General features: G+C 46.6%; 1 protein-coding gene across 1 annotated transcript in view; it reads right to left on the bottom strand.

The window, feature by feature from the left end:
• LOC141264608 (obscurin-like) overlaps positions 1–20726 on the bottom strand; it is an 870641-nt gene that overhangs the window by 843665 nt on the left and 6250 nt on the right. Inside the window, exons 3-4 of the mRNA XM_073676886.1 lie at positions 14791–14886; positions 191–409 (exon numbers count right to left, since the gene is read on the bottom strand). Of these exons, the coding sequence (XP_073532987.1) occupies positions 191–409; positions 14791–14886 (315 nt within the window). The remainder of the gene's footprint in view (positions 1–190; positions 410–14790; positions 14887–20726) is intronic.

Here is a 20726-nt window from a genome sequence, read left to right as displayed (position 1 = left end):
CTGGCACCTTCCCCTCTCCCCAGTGACTGGCATCTTCCCCTCTCCATAGTGACTGGCACCTTCTCCTACTCCCCAGTGACTGGCATCTTCCCCTCTCCCCAGTGACTGGCACATCCCCCCCCCCCACATTGACTGACACATTCCCTTTCACACCAGTGATTAGCACCTTCTCCTCGCCCTGCACATTTACCTTCTAGCACCTGGACACTGGCGCTACAGATGGATTGCCCCACTTTGTTGGTGGCGATGCAGGTGTAGTTTCCAGAGAACTCAGTGCCCACGTCCAGTAGGATGAGGCTGTGGTGCAGGTTAGAGCTCGCCAGCTTGTAGCCAGGGGTCTCCGGCTTAATCCAGAGAACGTCCTCCGGGGACTCTTCCTTCAACCAAGTGATCGATGGAGCCGGGGAACCTGAATACACAAACCACATCAGGGCCTGTTCTCCAGTCACCTCCAGAGCTGCAGTCACTGTTCTTTAGTAACAGTATGTCTTATTCTCAGACTAGAGGATAAGACATGATGTAACAGCAGAATAGTGACTGCAGCTCTGGAGGTGACTAGAGGATAAGACACAATGTAACAACAGAATAGTGACTGCAGCTCTGGAGGTGACTGGAGGATAAGACACAATGTAACAACAGAATAGTGACTGCAGCTCTGGAGGTGGCTGGAGGATGAAACATTATGTAACAGCAGTGTAAAAGAAAAAATAAAATCCATAAGACCTCTTCATAAGGGAAAAAGAGCTGACAATTCAAACTCCTTTTGAAGCAGCGACCCCTATGCAGCTGATCACCCTCCTTTGGAAACAATTAATTAAGAAAACTCCTAATGGCTAGCAGATGTGCATTCAAGCTAAGATTGGCCTCACAAGAATGCAGAGAAGGTCAGATTTATGACCAGTAGAGATAAGAGCCCGACTAACAAGAAAACCTAAAATCCCTTTGTCTACTTTATAGAAATGATGAAGTGAGGTTTCATGAACTGCGTCAATATAATAAATAGTAAAGTCATATTTTTGGAAACCTGATTAAATGGGAAACGCAAAGCATGGTCTCAGGGCGATAGCCGGGGTCCGCCAAATGGATATTGGCTAGATAGGAGAAATGGCATAGATATTGTGACCTATCTATGAACAAATAAAATCGTTATAAGAAAGATGACTGTGATATTTCCCGCCAGGGACCTCCAGGGGCGAAGATATCGAAAAATGTTGGGAATCTCATAATTTTTTAAGACTAAGACACATCCTACAGTTCTCTGAAGTCCAGCCCTGTTATGAGTCACCAGAGGGGAGATGTGTGGGTGTAACTTGTGCTAATAAAAAGCCAATGCCAATTACGATCCTTGTTCATTGCCAGGAAGATACATTGCTGTTTAGGACTGATCCCCATTCACTGGATCAGTCCAGTCTTTCTTCCCTCCATCAATCTGAGCCATTTCCGTGACCCAGGTTTAGTACTTTTTTCCGTCATTCCATTTTATTTTATGTAATTGTATATGCTGTATTGTTTTGTCCCCTTTATAAATATATATTTTTTATTTTTATAAACACTGCCTATCTTTCTGGATTAAATATATAAAATTTAATAGCTTTGTTCTTCTTGCTCTATAAACCGCATTCACGTAGCCATGCGCTACCTGTAACGAGGATCCAATCAGCATGTAAAGCGATTGGTGGTGGCTAGTGATGAGCAAGCACTAAAATGCTTGAGAGCTCGGTACTCGAATCAAGCTCGACTCGAGTAACGAGTATAAAGAAAGCCCCGGAGCACTAAGCAGAGGGGGACATGACTTTGGGAGGGGTGGACCTTTAACGCTTGCAGCTATATTTGTATAGCTGTGCAGACTTTAAGCAAGAGTGATTCTGCTTTAAGAGCAAGGACCACAGTATTGTCTGATGTCTTACTGTGAGGAGGGTGGGGCTTACGTAGAGGAGGTAACTCTCTGACTTGTCTTTCTTTCTCTCACCGGATGAACTGGAGGAAACATCACCGCCCTCCCGCCCTATTATAATCACTGTCCTACAACACTTTATTCAACCATAACTTGTATATTGAGGAATGCTTTATTGTATTTGTTTAATTAGTCACTGTATATCTTGTACCATGTCCAATTTTATCATGGCTATAAAGAGTTAAGATTTACATTAACCTTCTAAGCCCAAGGGAAGGGCAATCCTTCAGCCATGGTTCCCTACTGTAGAGGTTTCCTCCACAGGGGTTTTTTCCTCTCCTGAGTGCTGTGGGATGACTCTTTGTAAGTCGGAGGTTTGCCAAGTTGCCCTTTGCAGGGGCATCTACTTTGTAAGTTTACCAAAGTGATTCATAAAATAAAAATATAAAAGTCTAAAAGTATCATATGTGGCTTGGAATTTATAACCCATCACAGCTTTGCGGTTTAGGAGTCAGGTGGAAGTTGCAGACAAGTTAAGGTGGACTCATTTTAACTAATAGAGGATGTAAAACCTCATGGTGGTGAAGAGGCTCGGCTTTGGTGGCACAAGGATGTTGTAAATGTAACGTCAGTCAGAGGCGGGCACGGCGGTTAAACACAGGAGTGAGGATAATAGGGTCATTGGTGCCCTGAAAGTTTACTGGCTCTGCTTGAATGGCCGCCAGTGCGTGCCGCCCCTTTATGGCTGTCTGTCCTTGTGTTGTATGTGTTAGAACCTTGCTCTTAGGTTTTTTTTTCCTTTGCTGGTCACATGACCTTGTTGGCCTATTTAAGCCTGCTCCGCCCTTCTGGCTTTGCTGGACTTCATTGTATATCTACTTTCTAGCTAGCCTGTGCTCTTTGTCTTGCTCTGTTAGTTTGCTTGGTCTACTGACCTCTATGTTCTATATATTTTGTTTGTTCGTCTGTCTACTACTATTTCTGTTAGGAGGTGTCCCATATTCCTCCCAGTCCTTAGTACTTGTAGGGATTCCTTCCCCACATCTATAGGTCTCCGTACAGACTAGCTTAGGACTTTAGCAGGTCTGATCGCAGGATCAGGTCCCCTGTTACATCGTAGGGATTAAGCTGAGTTCTATCGTAGGGACAGATATCCTCTCTTTCCTTAGCTCTGGTAGCAGAACATAACAGTAAGTCCAGCCAGCAAATTCTCTAAGGAAAGATTTTTCTGTTCCATCATGGTGTCGGTTCAGGATTTGGTTCATCGCCTGCAGGGACTCTCTCTGGAGGTGGCCGAGCTCCGTCAGCACGTGAGTAACTGTCCTGGAGCACATTTCTTGGAGCCTAAGGTATGTTTGCCGGATTTATTTTTTGGTGAACACCGAGAATTTTTTTCATTTAAAAATGCTTGCTTATTGTATTTTCGTTTGAGACCTAAGTCCTCTGGGGATGAATCCCAGCGCGTAGGGTTCATAATGTCACTTTTGCGCAAAGAGCCTCAGGAGTGGGCCTTTTCTTTGCAACCTAGTGATACATGCTTCAGATCAGTGGATAGTTTTTTTTCTGCTTTGGGACTATTATATGATGATCCTGACCGTGTCGCATCAGCTGAGACTGAGTTGAGACGTTTAAAACAGGGATCAGGTAATGTGGAAAAATATTGTACTCATTTCCGTCGTTGGTCTACTCAAACAGGGTGGAACGATTCTGCTCTGAAAAGTCTATTTCTTGCTGGGCTCAGTGAAAGGGTTAAAGACCTGCTAATTGCTTATCCTACACCTGAAGATTTGCAACAAGCTATGCAATTAGCTATACGGGTGGATAGGAGACTGAGTGCAAGGGTTAATGAGAGCAAATCCTCTGCTATGTCAGTTTCTGGTTATGAGAATGTGTGTACTAACAGTGGTGAACCGATTGAGATTGGATCGGTGGCACCTCGCTCTCGGGAAAAGGACCGTCGATTTTCTGAAGGCTTGTGTTTCTATTGCGGAAAATCTGGTCATTTGATTAAAGGTTGTGAGCTTCGTATGAAGAAAGAAAAAAAAATGGTCAGTCATGCCCGTATTGCCTGTTTGAATTCCAAGGGTGTATTTTTAGCTGCTTCCACGATTGCTCAGAAAAAATTAATGGAATTTCGGGTGTTTGTTGATTGCGGGTCTACTCTGAATGTAATTGATGGGGGATTCGTGGAAAGACTCAATTTGAAGCCTGAACCTTTGTCATCCCCCATTGCTGTGGTTTCTGTGGATGGTTCCCCTTTGAAGAATATTACTCTCAAGGTCTGTGAATTTCCTCTCACTATTAATGGTGTTCACCATGAGAAATTGGATTTGGTAGTGTTGAATAACTTGCCTTCTCCAGTAATATTGGGATTGCCCTGGTTAAAATTTCACAATCCTGTACTGGATTGGTCTACCAGTGAAATTAAATCCTGGAGCCATAAATGTTATGACAAGTGTTGTAACGGGCGTATTGCAGCTTTGGATAGGGGAGAATTGCCTGTTCCTATTCAGGATTTTTGGAGAGTTTTTTCTGAGAAGGAATCGCAGGTTTTGCCTCCCCATAGAGACTATGATTGTTCTATTGAATTTGTCCCTGGAGCGACTCTTCCTAAAAGTCGTTTATTTAACCTTACTATTCCTGAGAGGAAGGCTTTGGAGGAATACATACAGACAAGTTTGGCCGCCGGTCACATTAGGCCCTCTAAGTCTCCTGTGGCGGTTGGATTTTTTTTTGTAAAAAAAAAAGGACGGCGGTTTACGTCCTTGTCTGGATTTTCGTGAGATTAACAAAATTACTGTACGCAATCCTTACCCACTGCCATTGATTCCTGATCTGTTTAACCAGTTAATGGGGGCCAAGTGGTTCTCTAAAATTGACCTTAAGGGGGCATACAATCTGTTGCGCATGAAGGAGGGTGACGAATGGAAGACTGCTTTTAACACTCCTGTGGGTCATTTTGAGAATCTGGTTATGCCTTTTGGTCTTACTAATGCTCCTGCATTTTTTCAGAATCTGATTAATGACATCCTTAGACCTTTGATCGGTAAAAATGTGGTTGTGTATTTGGATGACATTTTGATTTATTCGCCGGATCTGGAGTCTCATTGGCGAAGCGTACGTGAGGTATTACAGTTATTAATGGACAATTCGCTTTTTGCTAAGCTGGAGAAATGTGAGTTCGCTGTACAGAGAATTAGTTTTTTGGGCTACATTATCTCCAGCGAAGGTTTTGAGATGGATCCGGTTAAGGTTCAGGCTGTGCAGGAATGGCCTAGGCCTATTGGTTTGAAATCGATACAGAGGTTTTTGGGTTTCGCCAATTACTACAGAAAATTCATAAAAAATTTTTCTAGTATTGTCAAACCTCTGACCGATCTCACCAGGAAAGGTGCTGATGCGGTTCAGTGGTCTTCTGAGGCCATTGAAGCTTTTGTGTATCTCAAGGAGAGGTTCACCTCTGCTCCCATCCTTATGCAGCCTGATGTTACTAGGCCGTTTTTGGTTGAGGTTGATGCTTCCTCTGTGGGGGTTGGCGCAGTATTGTCTCAGGATAACGGGGATGGATTACATCCCTGTGCCTTTTTTTCAAAAAAATTTTCGGAGACTGAACTGAATTACGATATTGGTAATCGGGAATTATTGGCTATTAAACTCGCATTTGAACACTGGCGTCACCTCTTGGAAGGTGCGGAATTTCCCGTTCAGGTTCTTACGGATCATAAAAATCTGATATATCTTGATGCTGCCAAGCGCCTGAATGCCCGTCAGGCTAGGTGGGCACTGTTTTTCTCGCGGTTTAATTTCTCCGTTACTTACATCCCTGGTACTAAGAATGTTAAGGCGGATGCCTTGTCTCGCAGTTTTTCTCCCATAGTCGGTGCTGAGAAAGAGGAGAACATTTTACAGGAAGGTGTTGTGATTGCTGCTTTGGACTCCGTTTTGGAAAATGAGATTCTTAAAGCACAGGAGAATGCCCCTTCTAACACTCCTCATGGGAGGTTGTTTGTGCCTGGGACCTTTAGGAGAGATTTGTTTGTTGAGTGTCACGAATCTCGGTTGGCAGGTCATCCCGGAATCTCTGAGACCAAGAGACTGGTGGGTCGCAGTTTTTGGTGGCCTGGATGGCAGAAGGAAGTCATTAAGTGGGTGCGTCAATGTACTATATGTGCTAGATCTAAGTCCTCACATACTCCTGCTGCGGGGTTGCTTTGTCCTTTGGAGGTTCCCAGTGCTCCTTGGACACATTTGGCTATGGACTTTATAACTGACCTTCCCCCCTCTGAGGGTTTTACTGTCATCTGGGTGGTCGTGGACCATTTTAGCAAGATGTGTCACTTGGTTCCCTTTGTCAAACTGCCCTGCGCTAAAACTCTCGCTAAGGCCTTTGTCAAGGAAATTGTCAGACTTCATGGCGTTCCTACTGACATTGTTTCTGATAGGGGTCCTCAGTTCGTGGCTCGTTTTTGGCGTGCCTTTTGTGACAGGTTGGGAGTTCATTTATCGTTCTCGTCCGGATATCATCCTGAATCTAATGGCCAGACAGAAAGGAAGAACCAGGATGTTGAGCAGTTCTTGCGTTGTTTTGTGACAGACAATCAAGAGGGGTGGTCTGAGTTTCTGCCACTTGCTGAATTTGCTCTGAACAATCATACATCTTCTTCTGCTGGTTGTTCGCCTTTTTTTTGTTGTTCTGGGAGACATCCGTCGTTTGGGTCGTTCTCCAAGTTGGGATCTGCCGTGCCTGAGGAGGAGAATTTTTCCGGTGATTTGGAGAGAGTTTGGACGGATGTGCGTGGTAATCTTCATGAGGCCAACAGAAAATCTAAGGACTACTTTGATAGGAAACGACAGGAGGTTTTGTTCACTGTTGGTGACATGGTTTGGTTGTCCTCTAGGAATCTGCGGTTGAGGATTCCTTCTAAGAAATTGGGTCCCAAGTTTGTAGGGCCCTTTAAGGTGCTTCAGGTTGTCAACCAATCTGCTGTTAGGTTGGAGGTTCCTACCTCCTGGAGAATTAATCCGGTATTTCATGTCTCTCTGTTGAAAAAAGCTGTTGTATCGGATTGTGACGCCTCTGCCTCTGTTCCTCCGGTGGTGGAGGATGGGGAATATGAAATTTCTCGCATCCTTAACTCTAGACTGTATAGAGGTAGTTTGCAGTATCTTGTGGCCTGGAAAGGTTTCGGACCCGAGGATAACTCTTGGGTGAGGTCGGATGATGTTTCCGCGTCCAGACTTATCAGAGCGTTTCACAGGAGATTTCCTGATAAGCCTGGTCCTAGGGGATCCGGAGGATCCTCTTAGAAGGGGGGGGTACTGTTAGAACCTTGCTCTTAGGTTTTTTTTTCCTTTGCTGGTCACATGACCTTGTTGGCCTATTTAAGCCTGCTCCGCCCTTCTGGCTTTGCTGGACTTCATTGTATATCTACTTTCTAGCTAGCCTGTGCTCTTTGTCTTGCTCTGTTAATTTGCTTGGTCTACTGACCTCTATGTTCTATATATTTTGTTTGTTCGTCTGTCTACTACTATTTCTGTTAGGAGGTGTCCCATATTCCTCCCAGTCCTTAGTACTTGTAGGGATTCCTTCCCCACATCTATAGGTCTCCGTACAGACTAGCTTAGGACTTTAGCAGGTCTGATCGCAGGATCAGGTCCCCTGTTACATCGTAGGGATTAAGCTGAGTTCTATCGTAGGGACAGATCTCCTCTCTTTCCTTAGCTCTGGTAGCAGAACATAACAGTATGTCTGACAGCTGGGGATATCACAGTACTGGTGAATCACATTGTACTAGCATTTCACCTGACTCCTAATGTGATTGTTTTAATCCTGTGATTTAAATAAAAGCTGTGGCCATTTTGACAACCAAAATAATGAGTTTTGTGTATTTATTCCAGTGTCGAGGTTTACTGTAGTTATGGTTGTTTTAAGATGGAGTGGGGATCAGTCCCATGTCCAAAACTCATGGAAGTCAATGGCAAACTCGAGCATTTTTCCAAAAGACCCTAACAGGAGGGCTAGGGGGGGCTGGAAAATCACTGAAATGGATGGAAACACCGCTGAAATGGAATGGGAACAGCATGAGAAGACGCTAGGACGCATCTCTGACTCCCAGGTCACTGCTGTAGGTTCAGCGGCAAGAGCCACAGATCTGTCTCGTCTGTTATACCTTTCAACAATTTTGCGGCGATGTGCTATTTGTCACCTAAACAAATTAGTTTCAGCACAGCCTGTTGCCGCTTCACCAAGGCAGTGCTGCAGTGCTTCCAGCTTGTATCTGATATGGAGGACGTGCTCCAGAATGACAGTTCGGAGGTGGAGGATTAGGAGGAGGAGGGGGTGCAGGAACTGGTGTAAGAGGTGGAGGAAACCCTGATGGAACTAGGGCCCGCAATTCTCAGCGTCAGTAGAAGTGCCGTCCCAGGGTCCAAGTGGGTCCCAGCCTCCATATGGTTCACCCAGTGTGCCATCAGGGAAATGTAACATCCTTGGCCACAAACACTTGTCCACATGTCGTTCGTTAAGTGGACCTTCTCAGTGACTGAGTTGGTCATGGCACCGATGATGTTAAGGGACACGTGCTGGTGTAAGGCAGGGATGGCACACCGGGAAAAATAGTGACGGCTGGGGACCGAGTACTGAGGGATGGCCGCTGCCATGAGGTTGCGGAAGGCCTCAGTGTCCATAAGCCTAAACCGCAAAATTTCCAGGGCAAGCAGTCTTGAAATGTGCCCGTTCAGTGTTTAGGCCTGTGGGTGGTTAGCTGGCTATTTGCGTTTGCATTCCAAGGCCTGTGCTGTGCTGAGACAAAAAAGTGGACGTGGTTGCTAATGGTGCTTGAAAATGTGCAAGAGATTGGCAAGCACATAGCACAGGGGAAAAAGCAGTGGTGTCACCCACACACACCGGCTGTGGACCCAGACGTTCGTCCCAGCTAGTCGGGTGCCTCAATGGCATGTGCCTGAGCATGCTGGTGGTGGTCAGGCTGGGAGTGGTCAGGCCCCTGCTGATCTTGGTATGGCACAGGCTGCAAATGACCATTCTTTTACCGTCCCGTACTTTCTTTAAAAAAGCGCCAGACTGGGGAACCCCTAACCTTTGGCCTGAGAACTTCACTCCATTGCTTCTTCCCTCCTGTTGTGGTGCTGCAGATTCCTCTGCGCTGCTGTCCTTGCTCTGCATGGCACCTTCCCAGTTTGGGTCAGTGACTTCATCGTCCACCACCTAATCTTCCACTTAAGCACTCTGGTCCTCCTGACTTGTTGACTTAATATCACTTGTTTGCAACTGCGTCTCATCATCAGCTACCTCTTGAGACACTAATTGCTGTTCCCCACAGCTGTCTTCTTCTGACCGTGGCTGTTCAAATTTTTGGGCATCTCCTCATGTCCCTCTTGAAACGTGCAGGGCGAGAGGCTAGAATCAATAAATGGAAATGCAAAGAGCAACTTGGAGTGTATGAGCGTGGGACCACTTGCCAACCTGAGACTCGCCATGGTGGAAGAAAGGAGGATCAGGGTGAGGATTATGTGGTCCAGACTCTTGACTAGCGAGACTGGACCGTGTGGAAGACAAGGTGGTGCTGGAAAACATACTAGAATCAATATCTGCCATTCAACTGACCACCGGTTTGCACTGTTCTGGCTTCAAGTGTGGTGTCTCGCTCCACCTTGCAAAATGGGAGAGGAAGCTAGGTCTCGTGGATAAGCGAGTTTGTTGTGCTCCCGCAGCAGGCACAGTTTCACCTGGCCCATGGCTTCGGCCTCTGCGTGCACCATCAGCAGCATGTCCACTATATATGCTTGCACACTTTCCACTATTAATAGGGAAAAGGAAATATGTATCCTTGAAAAGGACTTTTGATTTTAGGTTGCAGCAGCAGTATACCCATAGAAAGACTGTAAGGTAATAAACTCTGCCTATATGCCTCTAATCCAAAACTATCTCTACACTGAATGCAGGTAACAGCCATTTTACTAGAGAAGGAACAGTATGTACCCCTGAAAAGGACTTTATTTTAATGGTGCAGCAGCGGTATACAAGTACTGCAATAGCAATTACACACGGCTTATATGCCTGCTCTAATCTAAGCTCAACTCTCCCCGAACTGCTTCCAGAGTACAGTGTGCATCGCGTCACCAGGTCTTATATAAGACCGTATAGATATAAAGAAATAGTCGGCACTCCGTAGACCTTGTTAGTGGTTGGTGGTGCACGTGGAGAGATAGATTACAAGCAAAGTAGAAAGATCCCGGCACTCACGTGTATATGATCAATTCATTTATTCCACATGTCAATTGTCAAAAGCCTGCAAGGGGCTGAAACGTTTTGTTGTAGTTTTCCTACATGTAGAATAAATGAATTGATCGTATACAAATGAGTGCCGGGATCTTTCTACTTTGCTTATGTAAGACGAGATCATTGACCTGTGATTGACTGGCCACATCAAGTCATCGGGTCAAGGTGTGGCAGTAATCAGGCCTGTGTGTGGCTAGGGAAATTGTACTCAGCTTCCCAAAGATGTGATAAACCACTGTTAATTTATGTTTTAAGGGGGGGGGGGTAATCAGTTTTTCACACAGGGCCCTGTAGGTTTGGATTTCTTTTTCCATTAATAATAAAGACCTTCATTTATAAACTGCATTTTGTGGTCACTTGTGTTACCTTTGTCTAATATTTACATTTGTTTTGTGATCTGAAACATTTAAGTGACAAACATGGAAAAGAATAAGAAATCAGGAAGGGGGCAAACACTTTTCACAGCACTGTAAAATGATACCATGTAACATTGAAAATCTTTTTACTCTACTGACCTTTCTTTGGAAAAATGTTATTGTGTAATTTTTTTTAATAAAAATGATCTGATCCAAAGGCTGATGCCTTATCACGTAGTTTTGTTTCGGAGTTGAGGGATGAAAATCCAGTCAAAATTCTTGGTGGTGGGTGCTCTGGAGATTGATCTCAGACAGCGCATTGTGGATGCTCAGGTTTGGGATTGCCACCCAGCAAGATTTGTGTGCCTTCCTCGCTTCGCACTGGTCTTCTTAACGAAGTGCGTGACTGTGTGTTGGCCAGACATACTGGTTCCTCTGTCCGTTGGAGAGCTGTTTCCAGGTCCTTTTGGTGGCAGAGTGTTCAAAAGGATGTTGATGAGTATGCCCGTAAGTGCACATTTTGTGGCAGGCGTAAAGCCTCTCGCCAGGCCTAACGAGGTTCTGTCTCAACGTTGGACTCATTTGTCTATGGAATTCATTGCGGATTTGCCTAATTTCGGTGGCAATACTGTAGTATGGGTGGTTATGGATCGTTTCAGCAAGATAGTTCACTTAGTTCCTCTACTAAAATTTCCTACGGCTAAGGGTTTAGCTACATTGTTTATCTCTCAGGTCGTTAAGTTATGTAGTGTTCCGATAAAGGGGTTCAGTTTATGGCTAGGCTTTGCCAGATTGGGAATTAAGCTTTGGCTCTACTCAGGTTATCATCCTGAGACTAATGGCCAGACGGAGAGAATGAACCAAGAATTAGAACAATATTTAAGATGTTTTGTTTCATCTAACCAAGAGGACTTGGTGGATTTTCTTCCTTTGGCTGAGTTCGCTCTCAATAACTGCACCTTTACCGGTACCTCACCTTTTTTTTTGTTGTGGAGGTTGTCATCCAATTTTTGGAAATTTTTTCTGGTTTGCAATCTGTGGTCCCAGAGGAGGAAATATATTCTTCTTGTTTGATTAAGATCTGGAGAGAAGTTGAAAAAGGTCTTTTGATAACTTGCAATTGGACCACGAGAGCTGTGAAAAGCAGATGTAGGAGGGCTCCTGTCTTTCAGGTGGGAGATTTTGTTTGGTTATCCTCAAAAAAATCATCGTCTTAAAGTTCCATCAAAGAAATTTGCTCCTAAATTTGTCGGTCCCTATAAGGCAATTAAGATCATTAATCCTGTGACAGTTCCTCTCTTCTTAAAAAGTTTGAGGGGACACCGGGTTTTCAGGACATCATTGAGGTTGACTTGGAGTAGGACAAGAAGTAGAACGAGTTTTGGGTTCCAGACGTGTCAAACGTCGACTGCTATATCTCGTTAAATGGAAGGGTTCGGTCCGGAGGATAATTCCTGGGTTGATGTTGAAGATTTGCACGTGGAACGCCTAGTGAGGGAGTTTCTGTCAGTGGTTGGGGATTTCAGTCGATCCAGTTGCCCCTCGTAAAAGGTGGGGTACTGTCATGTATTTGGGTTCGATCTCTTGAGCCTGTGCTTTGTGGTTGGATTCTCTGTCTGCCGAGCCACAGCAGATATTCTTTTATTCTGGGTGCTTGGTTTCTGTTATCCTTGCTGTAGTCTTTTTAGGGTGACAGGTGTTTTAATTTACTCATTTGTTTGCCCCATCACCTTTCGGGTGCAGCTTTATATATTTTCCCCCTGCTGGTATTTCTTTCTGGTATTAGTCTCTTTTGGATGTCCAGCAATTCTGCTGTAGTTTAAGTGAAAGTTCAGCAAAGGTTATCTCTTTGCTGTTTCTGTTCTTTTCCCTGCACCTATCTTCTGTTTCTTTGGAAGTAGGTAGCTTATTTTTTAACAGTACCTATTTAATCCCTTTGTATTTCATGGTTTGTTTTACTCACTCTTGGATATTTTCTTTTTCAGAATACTCTCCATTCTGTAGGTAACTTGCACTCTGCTCTGCCCACGGGTTCTTTAGGAGGTACATGACGCGCTCGACGGTCTTTTAGGCAGCATAGGTCCGAGTTGCCATTGTCTAGTTTGTGGTTAGGGCTATATCAGCTCACGCAGGAACCACTAGGGACTGCGAGTTAAGATTTCTAGTCTGTTTTTAGTGTGTTACCTATTTTCCCGAGTGAGTTGCTACAATATCATAAAACTTGGTAAGGTAGCAGAAAAGTAGTATCCCCAGTCTGTCAGGGTTAGAGGAAAGCATTGTTATCCCCGGGCAGACAGCCTACATAGCTGCTGTCACCTGCTTGTCTTCTGGACCCTGAATACCCAGGGGGATAACAGAATCATTTACTGACCCTAAGCAGGTCCCAGAGGGTTCCTGTGATGTTGGGCCATTAATTTGCTTCTGGCTATCTCTAGCGAGGAGGTTTAGACTTGCTTGAAGGTGCTGAGTGACCTTACAGAGAAGCCATCTCAGAGTCCCAGAAGGAGAGGGTACCGAGGGTTCCAGGGAGGGTGTGAAGTAAGGTGGGACTGGGAGATAATCTGTAAATCAGTCCCCCATACCATCTCAAAAAGGGGGAGGTGTCATAGAAAAATTAAAATCCATAAGACCTCTCCAAAAGGGAGAAAGAGCTGACAATTCAAACTCCTTTAGAAGCAGCGACCCCTATGCTGCTGACCCTCCTTTGGAAACAGGTAATTAAGGAAAATCCTAACGGCTAGCAGATGTGAGGCCAATCGTAGCTTGAATGCACATGACCGCGGAGAAGGGCAGATTTACGACCGGTAGAGAAAAGAGTCCCAGCTAAAAAAGAAAACATAAAATCCTTTGTCTACTTTATAGAAATTATGAAGTGAGGTTTTATGAACTGTGTTGATATAATAGATAAGAAAGTCATATTTTTGGGAATGTAATGAAAACACGAACGCAAAGCATGGTTTTGCATCGCTGGGCGATGACCGGGGTCCGTCAAAGGGATATCGGACAGATAGATGACAATATCTATGCCGTGTCTCATATCTTTGAACACATAAAATTGTGATAGGAAAGATGATGGTGATATCTCCATATAGCGACCTCCAGTGGAAAAGATATTGAAAAACGTTGGGTATCAGATAATTTTCCAAGACCACTATCAGTATTTGGTCAGTATTTGATCAGTATTTTTTCTCAGGAGTGGGAGATAAAACCAGGAGAGGAATAATCAGAGAAAAGGTCTAATAGAAACAAGTCACCAATTCTGCATTTATCACCCTCTCCAGGTTTTGGCTCCCACTCCTGAGAAAAAATACTGACCGAATACTGACCAAATACTGATAGTGGGGCTGTGGCCTAAGACACATCCTATAGTTCTCTGTAGTCCAGCTCTGTTATGAATCACCAGAGGGGAGGTGTATGAGCGTAACTTGTGTTCATTATGATTCTTGTTCAATGCCAGGACGATACATAGCTGTGGGGGATTAGTCCGCATTTCACTGGAGTTCTTCCCTCCATAAATCTTCATCATATTCCGTGGCATCAGGTTTAGTAATTTTCTTTCGTCATTCCTTTTTATTTCATGTAATTGTATATGCTATTGTTTAATCCCCTTTGTAAAATCGTCTGTATATTTTAATAAACACTGCTTACTTTTCAGATTAAATATATAAAAATGTAATAGCTTTGTTGCTCTTGCTCTATAAACAGCATCTCTGAAGCCATACGCTACCTGTAACGGGTGTCCAATCGGTCTCTAAAGAGATTGGTGATGGCAGCTAGTAGTTTTGTGGGGTTTTTTTTATTGTGGACCTGACGGTGACCATACCGGGGTATATACATATATTCCATGCGTTGGAATCAGTGGTGTATTTACCATACGGTCACTGTGAGTTTCCCAGTAATCGGCCTAGTAGCGAAACCAGCAGCAGCCTCGTCCATCAATCATTGGTCAATTGCGTATTGTCCTGACGATTGGAGGCAGTGGAGTGCTGTTCCTGTGACAAGCAGAATAGGGACTGCAGCTCTGGAGGTGGCTGGAGAAGCTCCTGCTTGACTTCGGATTGGTGCGGAGCTTTGATTTCTGGTTGCCTCCACTATGGGGAGCTCTGTGTACACTGTAGCACAGCATACATCTACACAGGGGACTCCCTCTAGTGGTGGCTGCAGCTTTTCAGTATTTAACATGTGACTGTATCTCGCAGGGGATTTGTTGGTGTGCCTGCGCCCCCTTAGTAAGTCCTTACCCTCCACTTTCACGGACAGGGTGATGCTGGCGCCCTTCTGCACCTTCTTGTTTGTGAATCTTTCCAGGAACATTGGAGGAATCGGCTTCTCCAAATCTGCAGAGTGAAAGGAGAAGGTGAGTGTGGCCCTCATCCTCTGCCGTCTCCGCACAGCGCAGGGTAGGACAGGATGACGCCCAAGGGCGACGAGAGAGGAGGCATCCACAAACCCCCGGAACAACCTCACAACATGCCCTCATCTGAAAAGTGGCCCCAGGTGGAAACATCGCCCACAGCTCTGCACTCTCCTGCTGGTTACTGAGGCATCAGGCGCCTCGTGCCTCGCTGACATCAGAGGCCACCGCTATCATCAGACTGTAATATGTATGAGGCATCAGGCGCCTCGCTGACATCAGAGGTCGCCGCTATCATCAGACTGTAATATGTATGAGGCATCAGGAGCCTCGTGCCTCGCTGACATCAGAGGTTACCGCTATCATCAGACTGTAATATGTATGAGGCATCAGGCGCCTCGCTGACATCAGAGGTCACCGCTATCATCAGACTGTAATATGTATGAGGCATCAGGCGCCTCGCTGACATCAGAGGTCGCCGCTATCATCAGACTGTAATATGTATGAGGCATCAGGCGCCTCGTGCCTCGCTGACATCAGAGGTCGCCGCTATCATCAGACTGTAATATGTATGAGGCATCAGGAGCCTCGTGCCTCACTGACATCAAAGGCCACCGCTATCATCAGACTGTAATATGTATGAGGCATCAGGCGCCTCGCTGACATCAGAGGTTACCGCTATCATCAGACTGTAATATGTATGAGGCATCAGGCGCCTCGCTGACATCAGAGGTCACCGCTATCATCAGACTGTAATATGTATGAGGCATCAGGCGCCTCGCTGACATCAGAGGTTACCGCTATCATCAGACTGTAATATGTATGAGGCATCAGGCGCCTCGCTGACATCAGAGGTCACCGCTATCATCAGACTGTAATATGTATGAGGCATCAGGCGCCTCGCTGACATCAGAGGTCACCGCTATCATCAGACTGTAATATGTATGAGGCATCAGGCGCCTCGCTGACATCAGAGGTCGCCGCTATCATCAGACTGTAATATGTATGAGGCATCAGGCGCCTCGCTGACATCAGAGGTCACCGCTATCATCAGACTATAATATGTATGAGGCATCAGGCGCCTCGTGCCTCGCTGACATCAGAGGTCGCCGCTAACATCAGATTGTAATATGTATGAGGCATCAGGCGCCTCGTGCCTCGCTGACATCAGAGGCCACCGCTATCATCAGACTGTAATATGTAGGAGGTATCAGGTGCCTCGTGCTTCGCTGACATCAGAGGTCACCGCTATCATCAGACTGTAATATGTATGAGGCATCAGGCGCCTCGCTGACATCAGAGGTCGCCGCTATCATCAGACTGTAATATGTATGAGGCATCAGGCGCCTCGCTGACATCAGAGGTCACCGCTATCATCAGACTATAATATGTATGAGGCATCAGGCGCCTCGTGCCTCGCTGACATCAGAGGTTACCGCTATCATCAGACTGTAATATGTATGAGGCATCAGGCGCCTCGTGCCTCGCTGACATCAGAGGTCACCGCTATCATCAGACTGTAATATGTATGAGGTATCAGGTGCCTCGTGCCTCGCTGACATCAGAGGTCACCGCTATCATCAGACTGTAATATGTATGAGGCATCAGGCGCCTCGCTGACATCAGAGGTCACCGCTATCATCAGACTGTAATATGTATGAGGCATCAGGCGCCTCGTGCCTCGCTGACATCAGAGGCCACCGCTATCATCAGACTGTAATATGTATGAGGCATCAGGTGCCTCGCTGACATCAGAGGTCACCGCTATCATCAGACTGTAATATGTATGAGGTATCAGGCGCCTCGTGATCATCAGAGGTCACCGCTATCATCAGACTGTAATATGTATGAGGCATCAGGCGCCTCGTGCCTCGCTGACATCAGAGGTCACCGCTATCATCAGACTGTAATATGTATGAGGCATCAGGCGCCTCGTGCCTCACTGACATCAGAGGTCACCGCTATCATCAGACTGTAATATGTATGAGGCATCAGGCGCCTCGTGCCTCACTGACATCAGAGGTCACTGCTATCATCAGACTGTAATATGTATGAGGCATCAGGTGCCTCGTGCCTCGCTAACATCACAGGTCACCGCTATCATCAGACTGTAATATGTATGAGGCATCAGGCGCCTCGTGCCTCACTGACATGAGAGGCCACCGCTATCAGACTGTAATATGTATGAGGTATCAGGCGTCTCGTGCCTCACTGACATGAGAGGTCACCGCTATCATCAGACTGTAATATGTATGAGGCATCAGGCGCCTCGTGCCTCACTGACATCAGAGGTCACCGCTATCATCAGACTATAATATGTATGAGGCATCAGGCGCCTCGTGCCTCACTGACATCAGAGGTCACCGCTATCATCAGACTATAATATGTATGAGGCATCAGGCGCCTCATGCCTCACTGACATCAGAGGTCACCGCTATCATCAGACTGTAATATGTATAAGACATCAGGCGCCTCGTGCCTCGCTGCCATCAGAGGCCACCGCTATCATCAGACTGTAATATGTATGAGGCATCAGAAGCCTCGTGCCTCGCTGTCATCGGGGATCACCGCTATCATCAGACTGTAATATGTATGAGGCATCAGGCGCCTCGTGCCTCACTGACATCAGATGCCACCGCTATCATCAGACTGTAATATGTATGAGGCATCAGGCGCCTCGTGCCTCGCTGACATCAGAGGTCACCGCTATCATCAGACTGTAATATGTATGAGGCATCAGGCGCCTCGTGCCTCACTGACATCAGAGGTCACCGCTATCATCAGACTGTAATATGTATGAGACATCAAGCGCCTCGTGCCTCACTGACATCAGAGGTCACCGCTATCATCAGACTGTAATATGTATGAGACATCAAGCGCCTCGTGCCTCACTGACATCAGAGGTCACCGCTATCATCAGACTGTAATATGTATGAGGCATCAGGCGCCTCGTGCCTCACTGACATCACAGGTCACCGTTATCATCAGACTGTAATATGTATGAGGCATCAGGCGCCTCGTGCCTCACTGACATCAGAGGTCACCGCTATCATCAGACTGTAGTATGTATGAGGCATCAGGCGCCTCGTGCCTCACTGACATCAGAGGTCACCGCTATCATCAGACTGTAATATGTATGAGGTATCAGGCGCCTCGTGCCTCACTGACATCAGAGGTCACCGCTATCATCAGACTGTAATATGTATGAAGCATCAGGCGCCTCGTGCCTCGCTAACATCAGAGGTCACCGCTATCATCAGACTGTAATATGTATGAGGCATCAGGCGCCTCGTGCCTCGCTGACATCAGAGGTCACCGCTATCATCAGACTGTAATATGTATGAGGCATCAGGCGCCTCGTGCCTCACTGACATCAGAGGTCACCGCTATCATCAGACTGTAATATGTAGAAGGTATCAGGCGCCTCATGCCTCGCTGACATCAGAGGTCACCGCTATCATCAGACTGTAATATGTATGAGACATCAGGCGTCTCGTGCCTCACTGACATCAGAGGTCACCGCTATCATCAGACTGTAATATGTATGAGGCATCAGGTGCCTCGTGCCTCACTGACATCAGAGGTCACCGCTATCAGACTGTAATATGTATGAGGCATCAGGTGCCTCGTGCCTCGCTAACATCAGAGGTCACCGCTATCATCAGACTGTAATATGTATGAGGCATCAGGCGCCTCGTGCCTCACTGACATCAGAGGTCACCGCTATCATCAGACTGTAATATGTATGAGGCATCAGGCGCCTCGTGCCTCACTGACATCAGAGGTCACCGCTATCATCAGACTGTAATATGTATAAGGCATCAGGCGCCTCGTGCCTCGCTAACATCAGAGGCCACCGCTATCATCAGACTGTAATATGTATGAGGTATCAGGCTCCTCGTGCCTCACTGACATCAGAGGTCACCGCTATCATCAGACTATAATATGTATGAGGCATCAGGCGCCTCGTGCCTCGCTAACATCAGAGGTCACCGCTATCATCAGACTGTAATATGTATGAGGCATCAGGCGCCTCGTGCCTCACTGACATCAGAGGTCACCGCTATCATCAGACTGTAATATGTATGAGGCATCAGGCGCCTCGTGCCTCACTGACATCAGAGGTCACCGCTATCATCAGACTGTAATATGTATGAGGCATCAGGCGCCTCGTGCCTCGCTAACATCAGAGGTCACCGCTATCATCAGACTGTAATATGTATGAGGTATCAGGCTCCTCGTGCCTCACTGACATCAGAGGTCACCGCTATCATCAGACTGTAATATGTATGAGGCATCAGGCGCCTCGTGCCTCGCTGACATCAGAGGTCACCGCTATCATCAGACTATAATATGTATGAGGTATCAGGCGCCTCGTGCCTCGCTGACATCAGAGGTCACCGCTATCATCAGACTATATGTATGAGGCATCAGGCGCCTCGTGCCTCACTGACATCAGAGGTCACCGCTATCATCAGACTGTAATATGTATGAGGTATCAGGCGCCTCGTGCCTCGCTGACATCAGAGGTCACCGCTATCATCAGACTATAATATGTATGAGGCATCAGGCGCCTCGTGCCTCGCTGACATCAAAGGTCACCGCTATCATCAGACTGTAATATGTATGAGGCATCAGGCGCCTCGTGCCTCGCTGACATCAGAGGTCACCGCTATCATCAGACTGTAGTATGCATGAGGCATCAGGCGCCTCGTGCCTCACTGACATCAGAGGTCACCGCTATCATCAGACTGTAATATGTATGAGGCATCAGGCGCCTCGTGCCTCACTGACATCAGAGGTCACCGCTATCATCAGACTGTAATATGTATGAGGTATCAGGCGCCTCGTGCCTCGATGACAACAGAGGTCGCCGCTATCATCAGACTGTAATATGTATGAGGTATCAGGCGCCTCGTGCCTCACTGACATCAGAGGTCACCGCTATCATCAGACTGTAATATGTATGAGGTATCAGGCGCCTCGTGCCTCACTGACATCAGAGGTCACCGCTATCATCAGACTGTAATATGTATGAGGCATCAGGCGCCTCGTGCCTTGCTGACATCAGAGGTCGCCGCTATCATCAGACTGTAATATGTATGAGGCATCAGGCGCCTCGTGCCCGTGCCTCGCTGACATTAGAGGTCGCCGCTATCATCAGACTGTAATATGTATGAGGCATCAGGCGCCTCGTGCCTCGCTGACATCAGAGGTCGCCGCTATCATCAGACTGTAATATGTATGAGGCATCAGGCGCCTCGTGCCTCGCTGACATCAGAGGTCACCGCTATCATCAGACTGTAATATGTATGAGGCATCAGGCGCCTTGTGCCTCACTGACATCAAAGGTCGCCGCTATCATCAGACTGTAATATGTATGAGGCATCAGGCGCCTCGTGCCTCACTGACATCAGAGGTCACCGCTATCATCACTGTAATATGTATGAGGCATCAGGCGCCTCGTGCCTCGCTGACATCAGAGGTCACCGCTATCATCAGACTGTAATATGTATGAGGCATCAGGTGCCTCGTGCCTCGCTGACATCAGAGGTCGCCGCTATCATCAGACTGTAATATGTATGAGGCATCAGGCGCCTCGTGCCTCACTGACATCAGAGGTCACCGCTATCATCAGACTGTAATATGTATGAGGCATCAGGCGCCTCATGCCTCGCTAACATCAGAGGTCACCGCTATCATCAGACTGTAATATGTATGAGGTATCAGGCGCCTCGTGCCTCACTGACATCAGAGGTCACCGCTATCATCAGACTGTAATATGTATGAGGCATCAGACGCCTCGTGCCTCACTGACATCAG

The sequence above is a fragment of the Phyllobates terribilis genome, unplaced genomic scaffold (genome assembly GCF_046119375.1).
Source record: "Phyllobates terribilis strain yellow unplaced genomic scaffold, ASM4611937v1 Scaffold_4__5_contigs__length_816908805, whole genome shotgun sequence".
Lineage (NCBI taxonomy): Eukaryota > Metazoa > Chordata > Amphibia > Anura > Dendrobatidae > Phyllobates > Phyllobates terribilis.
This window is presented reverse-complemented; position numbering and strand designations above follow the sequence as displayed.